The 11,471-nt window shown below is 43.7% G+C and overlaps 1 protein-coding gene across 1 annotated transcript; it reads left to right on the forward strand.

Annotated features, from left to right (window-relative positions):
• Positions 1-2: 2 nt before the first annotated feature.
• parp10 (poly(ADP-ribose) polymerase family member 10) lies at positions 3-11,400 on the forward strand. Its single transcript, XM_021560309.2, has 12 exons — positions 3-158; positions 666-841; positions 1,082-1,324; positions 2,779-3,009; positions 3,442-4,496; positions 4,786-5,001; positions 5,459-5,597; positions 5,779-6,433; positions 9,124-9,533; positions 9,823-9,956; positions 10,054-10,228; positions 10,461-11,400. The coding sequence occupies exons 2-12, from the start codon at positions 667-669 to the stop codon at positions 10,757-10,759; spliced, it is 3,732 nt and encodes a 1,243-aa protein (XP_021415984.2). The 5' UTR covers positions 3-158; position 666; the 3' UTR covers positions 10,760-11,400.
• The last annotated feature ends 71 nt before the right edge of the window (positions 11,401-11,471 follow it).

Below are 11,471 nucleotides of genomic sequence, written 5' to 3' on the forward strand. Positions count from 1 at the left end.
TAAAATAAAATAAAATACTCAAGTGGCCTTGCTACTGTAAATGCCTAAATCCTGTAGCTGGCGCAAAAGCGCCGATACCCGGTGGCATGCGGAACAACCAGGAAGTCGCTAGTGAAAACATTTCCGTGCGTCATGATCTGAGAATGCTTATATATAAGGTACGTTTTCCTGACAAACTGCAAATAAAAGTGTGTTTAAAAAAATCACCCGATAACTAACTGGACGAGTTTATATTTATACCCAGCGAGAGTTATTATTCCTTTTTATTATGCAATTGTGTCATTTGCCTTTCGTGCTGCTTGCGTTGTTGTACGTCGAAGATGGTTTCTATTTCTTCGAAAATGAGAACTAATGTACTAAAAATCCCCCACATTGTATTATATTCAGCGATTTATTTGTGTTTAAGTCAATAACTTAACTCTATTTTTGCAGCCAAATAGGACATATTTTGTAACCAATACACAGTTAGTTGGCTGCAGGTGTGCTCACACTAGGCCCTGTCTGTTGGCTTTGATTCTTACTTTCACCTTGTGCTTTGCAATATAGTAGTCTATTCTCTTCACCGTTAGAAAGCCAAGATAAAAGTTGTAAAGATTGTCAATCAATCCCATGGATTATATGTGTGTGTGTGTGTGTGTGTGTGTGTGTGTGTGTGTGTGTGTCAGGATGTCTGTTGAAAGCCAAGAGAACCGGACAGTGGAGGTACTGGGGGTACCTGAGGAGGTGGAGGATGAGCTCCTGTATTTGTACTTTGAGAACAAGCGTCGTTCTGGAGGAGGTAGTCTGGTGTCTGTGGAGCTGGAAGGGAGCCGGGCCATATTACTGTTTGAAGAGGCAGAGGGTAAGAATGGATTCCGTCTGTGTAATTCTTGTAATCTGATATAATGTTGAAGGCTAATAAATGTCCTATGTACCTACACAACATCCTCATGAATCATTCTTTATCTGGATCCCCATTAGCTGATGTCTTAGCAACAGCTATTATTCCTGTGGTCCACAAATTTAATGATGCTATTGTACCAAAAACAATTATTCTATTACCATCCATAGCATTCTGATTATATCTGTGTTTGATTGACAGTTGCAGCAAGGGTCCTGTCTAAAGGACCCCATGTCCTGCACAACGCTGAGTTGATCGTGAGGAAGCCGGCGTGTAAGGATCCATGGAGACTGTTGCTGCGGGGGGTTAACCCAACCACCAGTCAGGAGCTGGTGGAGCTGTATGTAGAGAACATGATGGGGATGGACATAGACGATTACACTCTGTACCCCTCACCTGGCAGGGACCTGTTCCTAGTACACTTCCGTCAGGCCTTCAATAAAGGTTAGGGGTTTTCCTATCAAGTTCAAAGATGGAATTCACAGTAGGGGGAAACGGAATCACAAGCCGCCCCACCACTCTTGTTTTTGTTGGCGTGCTGAGGAATGTCGTGCAGCGTTGTAAAAACATCGTAGGACATATTGTGCTCTTCCATCGTGTGTGCAATGTCAGAAGGGGAAAAAAACAGTTTGTTTGCAGTAACTTCTTTGATGTTGTAGTATCACAAACAGACACGCAGAGTTCAATTTACACCATGACATTTAGGGGGTGTCTGTATCGAGTGCATGCACTTGCACAACATTATTTTCTAGGCCTAATAATAAAGACATACTTTAAATGGTAAAAATGTATTACCTTTTAATGTGGCATGAACACAGCAAGTCATATTTTCACCTGATTGCCAAACAAATAATTTCAAAAAGTAGGCATGTTCGTCCACTTCAAAATTATTCCAGCATTCCAACTGGATGTATACTCGTGGCATTTGATGACTGGAAATATACATCTCTTTCAAAACGACAGAAAAGTGTTCTTAATGACATTCAGCGATTGCCATCGATTAGGCTGACATAAATTTATGCGTCTTGCTGACAAAAATACTTTTTTTGTAGCCAGAAAAGTTGGGACACTTGAAATGGCCTGAAACTGTTCCGGGAAAAATGTGATGGTCACCTTAACACACAGTCAAATTACTAGACTAGGCTACAATGTGTATTAAAATGAAGTTCAAATAGATGTAGTGTTTAAAAAAAAAAAGTAGGTGGGTAAATTGGTTGCGGTGGAAAAAGTTACGCTCCCTATACTTTCAATGCATTTTATTTATTTATTTATTTTAATTTAAAGGATGGGTAAACGACGCACCACTATGTCTACACCACTGCCGGTAGACTACCCTCTCAGACAAGGCAGTTTTAAACACCTGAACACATGCAGAATAGGTAGCCTACATTCAATCAAATCCATTATTTGAATCAGCCTGAAGGTATACCCTCGTTCATGAGTTGTCCATAATTCATGAGTTAATGCTTGGAGTCTTCCCAGATTGTGTGACATAAAACACTACCTTTTCTTTCCTTACATTAATGACATTTGACAGCGTTGTTTGCCACTGGTAAGCATTTAACAATTGAATGAAAACATTGAACTTAAACCCTGTACAAATCATGGATCGTGGCGATCTCGGAACACGCACTAGAAGTGTAACAATGCCTAGGTAACATTTCATTATGTTTCACCGTGAAACTGTTCTCATGGGCACACAAATCCAAAATAATGTAGGCTTATGCCATTGCAAAATCAAATGCTTCTAACCGTCACTAAAGGCCTAGTTAAAACCATAGATTTTAAGTAATTGAAATGATTTGGCAAACAATATAATTCTGAATGTATTTTAAGTGGCTCTGCTTTTGCATACAGTATAGTTAATGTGTGTATTCTTCCTTATTTTGCATGCACAGACTTCCAGAAGCTTTTCACAAAGATTTCTAAGAAGCCTCTAGATGGAGCGCAGATTGTTCTGGAACAGATAGATCAGACTGATTCCATCTTAGTGGAGAACCTGCACCCCAGCATCACAGCAGACATGCTCAGTCTGTACCTGGAGAGCCAACGGGGTGGGGGCGGTGGAGTTAAGGAAGTCACCATCATCTCAGAAGGGGTTGCCAGGGTCTCCTTCCTGGACTTTGACTGTAAGTTTTGAACATAGACTTATATGTTTTTAATGTACTGTGTCTCTACCGAATGTCTCTTTTTGAATGTAAGTTATGTTTTCTACTGTAGAAAAAAAGGACTTTGTACATTTTGTATACAAGCATTTCTGTTGTAGCTGTTGTATCCATTTTAAAGTACTAATGTTGTAGTATGTTAATGAAACATAAAAGCTATAAAGAAGGGGTATTCAAATGCCACCATGAGGGTCTGGAGTACTGCTGGTGCTCTCTTCTACCTGATAATTAATTGCACCCACTTGGTATCCCAGGTCTAAATCAGTCCCTGATAAGAAGGGAAGAATGTACTGGAACTGGCTTCGAGATCCAAATTTGAATTTGATGGCTATAAAGCATGCAAGTTCTATGTAGCTGTTGAATGTGTTTTATTCCCTTCCTTATTACATCTAACAGCAGTGGAACGTGTCCTTAAACAATCACACAAACTCGAGAAGACGGATCTGATGGTCAGGCCTTACTTCTCCTTCCTCCAATCAGAGGACTCCTCCTCACCTCTGACCGTTCCCCTGACCTCTCTGAGTGGAACATCCGATAGTAACACAACGAACACACTGCAGACAGAAAGTGGTGGGCAATCGCAGACTGGTTCTCTCCCTGCAGCCAGTACCAGTGACCATTCTCAGTCCTCCCATCAGGTTACCGCTGAGCCCCTGGTCCCCCTGCTGTCCCACCCTGTGTCCCAGGCAACAGCAGCCCAGGGAGGCATGGAGGACCTAACATCGATCCCAGAGCCCATGTCGAGCCACATCCCCGTCCCTGACCCAGTGAAACTCGCGCTGCTCCAGCTCAGTCCCCTGCTCCAGAGCCTTCAGCTGGCCCACCCAGCTTGTAGCGTCCAGATCAGGGAAGACGGGGTCCACATGGCCGGGTCTGACCGGCTGGGGCTGGAGCAGCTGAAGAACGCTATGTTGGAGTTCCTTGGGGGTGTGGCCCAGGCTCATCTCACCTTTGACCTCGAGAAGGCCCACTTTCTGGCCAAACAGGAAGTGAAAGACAAGCTGCTGCAGACGTTGAAGGACAAGGGACTGCCGTCCATGTACACAGTGTCGGACTGCGTTGTTGTGGTAACGTCTCTGTCTTTCAGCTTGGTGAGCCAGGCGTGTAGCTTGCTGAAGACCCTGCTGTCTGACTTCAGTATCCCTGTGGACAGAGAGTATGAGTGTATGCTGTATGCCCAGGAGTGGACTGGCTTCCTCCAGTCTCTGGGTCTCTGCTCTGCTAAGGTGTCAGAGAGGGGACAGATAGATGTCCTGACTCTGAGAGGGTTGGAGGAGGAGAAGCAGGCTAAGATAGTGGAGTTCCTCAGTACACCCATTGAAACAGAGGCTATCATCTCTATGGAGCCAGGCATGTTGAAGTACATCCAGACCCACCATCATCAGCTACAGGCTGATATGGACCAGGTGTCTATCTTCCCTCTGGACGCACATGGCATCTGTGGACTCCGAGTAGGTGTTTTACCTTTTTGAAATATCATAAAAATATTCCCTTGCATTATCTAAATTAATTCACAGTATATGCAGTAATCCTCTCATACCCTTTTCACACAACCGAGTCAAGCTGAGCTGTACTGGGTTGGCCTGGTTACACGTGCTGGAGTGGACATTGTTAAAATCAAATATCTGAGCCAGAACAGTACGGTTGAGTTTGGCACACTAGTGTGAAAAGGGTATCCAATGTCTTTGTGAATAATGGTCTTATACAGCGTTTCATACTCGTCATGTCTGTGATTGGTAGATCCAAGGCAACGCAGGGGCGTGTCAAATGGCTGATGAGGTTCTGAGGGGTGTGGTGTCGTCCATCGTGACCAGAACCATCACAGTGAACGAACCGGGCGTGGCGCGGTTCCTCATCCAGGAGGGAGAGGGGACTAGCATCCTCAGGGAGATGCAGGCCAAGTTCCAGGTCTACATCAACATGGAGAAGGTGCACTGGGAACCCCTGGAGAACGAGGTAGCTGGCCCAATGATGACAATATTAATATAGACTGTATTATCGATGCTTTTACTATCATTACTAATTCACTTGACAAATGAGGTTGCCGAATGATAAAGATCTACACATGGATGTATAATGCAATTTGTTTTCTGAGCCATGAACTACATTGTTTGGATAAGCATAGTTAGGCAAATGGTTTATTTCATAGATCATAGGAGGCTGGTGGGAGGAGCTATAGGAGGATGGGTTCATTGTAATGCTGGAATGGAATTCACAGAACTGTATCAAGCCGTTTCATTTATTCCATTCCAGCCATTCCAATGAGCCCATCCTCCTATAGCTCCCCCGACCAACCTCCTCTGTCCAATATATATGTGTGTGTATTTATATATATATATATATATATATATATTTCTGTTTGTCTATATACAGTATGTCTCTGGTGTATTCTAGCTTTGTGATCTCCCTACAGGACATCTTTGAGGCTGCATGGAATATGACATCCCATCAGAGCTTCCAGAGAAGGTCCTCAGATGGTTCCTTACAGGCTTCCACATCAGTTCTGACTCATACTAACCAGACTTCCAACGACCTCTCAGCTCCAGACATAGGTACATACTTTCATTATTCTCATAGCGATCACATGTATTTGAAAAAAACATTTTACATAAATTGTCAGTGTTGTACCCAACCTAGACAATGAAGAGTATATGGAAGCACAGTGGCCAGAAGGGAGTTATTCTATTGGCATTGTTGTTTTGCAATCACTGAAAACATATGCACTGATCCCAGGTCTTCTAGAGGAGGCAAAGAGGCTGTTCTCAGCCATAGATGAGGTGGTGGACTGTGGCCTCTCTAGTCTGACCAGAACCACTGACATTGAGGAGGATCTGTATACGGCCGGGGAACCCATTGCCCTCAGCACCGACCAGGGCCCAGACAGAGACAGCACTGATATGGAGGAGCAGGCTACAGAGCCGCTAGTGGAGGGAGGGGGTAGTGATGATGAGGGTGCTCTTGCTCCTCTGGTTGCCCAGGATGGAGGGCTGTCCTGGGCCACGCAACTCTCCTCTACCCTGGATGAGGAGGCCCAGATGTCCCTGGCCATCCAGTACTCCATGGAGACCACAAAGAGGTCCCTGACCGAGGAGGAGGAGCTGCAGAAGGTTCTGGAGCTGTCCAAGAAGATGACGAAGATGACTCAACATGATGGTGGTGCCATGGCTACCTCTTCCCTCCCTGCTGCTGGCTTGCACCTCGATCAGGCTGTCCAGGTGTCTCTGCAGGAGGCCATCCAGTCAGCCAACACGGCAACAATCTTTGTGTTCGCTGGCTACAGTTGTGACCTGATCAGAGTGGACATTGCCCTGAACAAGAAGGTCACTCTGAGGAAGCATGAGGAGAAGCTAGAGCACCGCAGCCTGAGGATCCTGTCTCAATATCACAGGTACGTGTCTGTGTGTACATTGTGCATTTTTTTTTATAGTGATGGGCAACTGATATCGATATACATTTTCCATGTCGGTAAATGTATATCGATATCAGTTGCAGTTTTTCCATTCAATATTAAATTGGTTCGTAGAAATTTCTTTGTGAATGTTTACTTATATTTGAAGTCCAGACAAGTGCTTGCTGATTGTCCATTGGGACAGGTGTGTTCTGATGGTATAAACCTACCTAACTGTTTTGAAAGTGCCTTCCTCACCATCTTCAATAAGCATGCTCCATTCAAAAAATTTGAACCAAGAACAGGATATAGCCCTTGGTTCACTCTGACTGACTGCCATTGACCAGCATAAAAACATCTTGTGGCGAACTGCATTAGCATTGAATAGCCCCCGTGATATGCAACTTTTCAGGGAAGTTAGGAACCAATATACACAGGCAGTTAGAAAAGCTAAGACTAGCTTTTTCAACAGAAACTGCTGGCCATGCTTTCCACCTGGCTACCCCTAACACGGTCAACAGCCCGGCACCCCCCAAAGCAACTCTCCAAGCCTCCCCCATTTCTCCTTCACCCAAATCCAGATAGCTGATGTCCTGAAAGAGCTGCAAAATCTGGACCCCTACAAATCAGCCGGGCTAGACAATCTGGATCCTCTCTTTCTAAAAGTATTGTTGCAACCCCTATTACTAGCCTGTTCAACCTCTCTTTCGTGTCGTCTGAGATCCCCAAAGTGGAGACACTCTAGACCCAAACTGTTACAGACCTATATCTATCCTACCCTGCTTTTCTAAGGTCTTTGAAAGCCAAGTTAACAAACAGATTACCGACCATTTTGAATCCCACCGTACCTTCTCCGCTATGCAATCTGGTTCCCGAGCTGGTCATGGGTGCACCTCAGCCACGCTCAAGGTCCTAAATGATATCATAACCGCCATCGATAAGAGACACTACTGTGCAGCTATATTCATCGACCTGGCCAAGGCTTTGGACTCTGTCAATCACCATATTCTTATCGGCAGACTCAACAGCCTTGGTTTCTCAAATGACTGCCTTGCCTGGTTCACCAACTACTTCTCAGATAGAGTTCAGTGTGTGAAATCGGAGGGCCTGTTGTCTGTACCTCTGGCAGTCTCTATGAGGGTGCCACAGGGTTCAATTCTTGGACCGACTCTCTTCTCTGTATACATCAATGATGTCGCTCTTGCTGCTGGTGATTCTCTGATCCACCTCGACGCAGACAACACCATTCTGCATTCTTCTGTCCCTTCTTTGGACACTAACTACCCTCCAGACGAGCTTCAATCCCATTCAAATCTCCTTCCGTTGCCTCCAACTGCTCTTAAATGCAAGTAAAACTAAATGCATGCTCTTCAACCGATCGCTGCACGCACCTGCCCGCCCGTCCAGCATCGCTACTCTGGACGGTTCTGACTTCGAATATGTGGACAACTACAAATACCTAGGTGTCTGGTTAGACTGTAAACTCTCCTTCCAGACTCACATTAAGCATCTCCAATCCAAAATTAAATCTAGAATCGGCTTCCTATTTTGCAACAAAGCATCCTTCACTCATGCTGCCAAACATACCCTCGTAAAACTGACCATCCTACCGGTCCCCGACTTCGGCGATGTCATTTACAAAACAGCCTCCAACACTCTACTCAGACTGCATCCAATTTTTTATCACAGTGCCATCCGTTTTGTTACTAATGCCCAATATACTACCCACCATTGCGACCTGTACGCTCTCGTTGGCTGGCCCTCGCTTCATACTCGTCGCCAAACCCACTGGCTCCAGGTCATCTACAAGTCTCTGCTAGGTAACCCTGCCTTATCTCAGCTCACTGGTCACCATAGCAGCAACCACCCGTAGCACGCACTCCAGCAGGTATATCTCACAAGTCATCCCCAAAGCCAATTCCTCCTTTGGCCGCCTTTCATTCCAGTTCTCTGCTGCCAATGACTGGAACGAATTGCAAAAATCACTGAAGCTGGAGACTCATATCTCCCTCACTAGCTTTAAGCACCAGCTGTCAGAGCAGCTCACAGATCACTGTACCTGTACATAGCGCATCTGTAAATAGCCCATCCAACTATCCCATCCCCATAATGTATTTATTTATTTATCTTGTTCCTTTGCACACCAGTGTCTCTACTTGCACATTCATCTTCTGCACATCAATCACTCCAGTGTTTAATTGGTATATTGTTATTATTTCGCCACCATGGCATATTTATTGCCTTTACCTCCCTTAAGTCATTTGCACACACTGTATATATACTTTTTCTACTGTATTATTGACTGTATGTTTGTTTATTCCATGTGTAACTCTGTGTTTTATATGTCGAACTGCTTTGCTTTATTCTTGGCCAGGTCGCATTTGTAAATGAGAACATGTTCTCAACTAGCCTACCTGGTTAAATAAAGGTGAAATTAAAAATAAAATAAAAAACATGGGATGCCCATCAGCAGGCAATTAACTATGGTAACTTGAGCCTGTGAAAATATCTGTTTTATGCCTGCATGCTGTATGCTTTTTACAGAATGGTGTAGGTTAAGAATAAACCTAGATTACGATACGATATGCCTTGCTCATATCAATATTAAAAGATATCATATGGAATTTGCAATATTGGTGCCCGCAAGCAAATGTTTTTATATTTACAAATAAATTCAATCAACCAATCAGGAGGTGTCTGGACTTCATCAAGAGGAAACATGCCGTGGAGGTCACCATCCAGGGAACCACGGCAACCATCTCCGGGTTCAAAGACTTCGTTACCGGGGCGATGCCGGACATGAAGCTCCTGCTGAGGAGGATATCCACGACGACGTCAGACGCCGACATCCTGCGGACGGTGCAATGGCTGTGGCACGACCCAGCGTCGTCAGGGACAGAGACCGCGTACGCTCCGGAGGCGACAGTGTTTATGGAGAACGCCTGGAAGATGAGGCAGAAAAAGATCGACATCCTGCTCAACAACCTGCCGCACATCATCAACTTTGAGAAGATGCAGGAGTACAACGTGGCCTCTGGGAAGTCCGTAACCATCTCCAGGAAGATGCTGAGCTCAGAAGACTTGTACTCAGATATACAAGGTAAAGAACTTAGCAAATACTGTATGTGAGCCTATAATCATGTTATTTATTTTTTGGTAAATAACAATTACATTTGTGAGATGCAATTTAATTACTGACGCAATATCTTAACAAAGCTATTTAATGTTGCACCGTTTTCTGTCATGCTATATCGCACTTATATTGCTACAATATGTTGCACCGTTTTCCGTCATGCTATATCACACTTATATTGCTACAATATGTTGCACCGTTTTCCGTCATGCTATATCACACTTATATTGCTACAATATGTTGCACTGTTTTTCAGATGAGGACTACAGTCTACTGTCCAACCTGCCTGAAACGTCCAGAGTGAATGAGGATTCTGATGAGTTTCAGGATGTTGTGAAAGACTTCTACGACTCCATACATGAGTACCACAACAGAATCAAAATCATTAAGGTATGTAGGATCTATCAATGTCAACAGCAACTAACCATTAACTTTGTGCTGTATCAGTGACGTCAGAAGCCATTCCTCTGTTAATCGCATTTCCCAGGTTGAGAAGCTGATGAATAGGCTCCTTTACAACCAGTATAGACTGAAGAAGGCTAGTATAAATCAGAGTGCCAATGACCCAGAAGTGGAGCGTACGCTGTACCACGGCACAAGTGAGACCAGCGTGAAAGAGATCTGCGTTCATGGCTTCAACAGAAGCTTCTGTGGAAAGAATGGTAAGGCTTTTCTAATTATAGTTTTTTTTTTGTGTCTCACAGTAGTTCATCAGCTTTTTTTCCATTTCACTTCATTTTAGCATTGTTTTCATGTAGACTTGTAATCATGTGGCCTCTTCTATATCCTGGTCTCTCTGCAGCCATTGTCTACGGTCAAGGGTTATACTTTACTAATTTGGCCTGTCTCTCTCTCTGTAATAATTTAGTCTCTTGTTTTGGTTTCTCTTTGCAGCCACTGTTTATGGTCAGGGGGTCTACTTTGCTCTGAACTCAGCCCTGTCTGTCCAGGATCAGTATTCTCCCCCCAATGCAGACGGACACAAGTTTGTGTTTGTGACCAAGGTGCTTACTGGGGACTACACTCAGGGCAGTCACTCCATGAAGACTGCTCCTCTGAAGGAGAGCTCTGAGATACCCCTCAGATACGACAGCGTGGCAGATAAGATGGACAACCCCTCTCTGTTTGTTATCTTCAACGACACACAGGCTTACCCTGAGTATCTCATCACATGTCAGAAGATTAATTGCTGAGGGAGGGAAGGAAGGAGTGGGATAGGATATCCAAAAAAAGCACTAACTCTGTTTCGGCACAGTGTTTTTACATTTTTCCCTATTGGGAAGAGGATTCATGGGAATTCTATTTGAAAAATACTGTGCATTGTGTTTCTTTAATCATGCATCTTAATTTAGTTTTTCTAACTTGTTTACGCCACTGCTCTTTATTTATGAGACAATATAGCCTTCTTATACAGTATAATGATTACAAATACTCAGTTATCCATACCAATAATGATTGCAAAGTGCTCATTCACAGTGCAATTGAATCATGAATTAACCAAATGCAATGTTCTCGACTACAACCGTATATATTTAATTGTATAGTTTGATTATAAAAGACCAATGTAATGCATAACGCCCCTCCAATGGTATTGCATGGAATTTTACCTGTGGAATGTGGTTTTAACCAATCAAGATTAGACCCCACGGTTGTATAAATGCATTCAACTGGTAATGTGTCTTGAAGAGCCAAACATTGACCCTACTTATTATGTTGCCTTTTATATTTATTCTATTCCATCTGAGTGATAGATTCCCTATTTGTCCTTTACGTTAACTTTGGGTAAAAAGGTGGCGTTAATTTGATTTATGTTCAATAAAACTCTTGTCCTGTCTGTTTTTCTTTTTGTGCACACACAACTGCAACAAGGGTGAGATTTGAATCGTACACATATTCTTTCAATGA

The sequence above is a fragment of the Oncorhynchus mykiss genome, chromosome 32 (assembly GCF_013265735.2).
Source record: "Oncorhynchus mykiss isolate Arlee chromosome 32, USDA_OmykA_1.1, whole genome shotgun sequence".
Lineage (NCBI taxonomy): Eukaryota > Metazoa > Chordata > Actinopteri > Salmoniformes > Salmonidae > Oncorhynchus > Oncorhynchus mykiss.

Coding starts and splice junctions, on each gene's coding strand:
- parp10 (XM_021560309.2), top strand. CDS start 667: ATGTCTGTTGAAAGCCAAGAGAACCGGACAGTGGAGGTACTGGGGGTA. Junction 5,002..5,458: donor GGGAACCCCTGGAGAACGAG/GTAGCTGGCCCA, acceptor ATCTCCCTACAG/GACATCTTTGAGGCTGCATG. Junction 10,229..10,460: donor AAGCTTCTGTGGAAAGAATG/GTAAGGCTTTTC, acceptor TTCTCTTTGCAG/CCACTGTTTATGGTCAGGGG.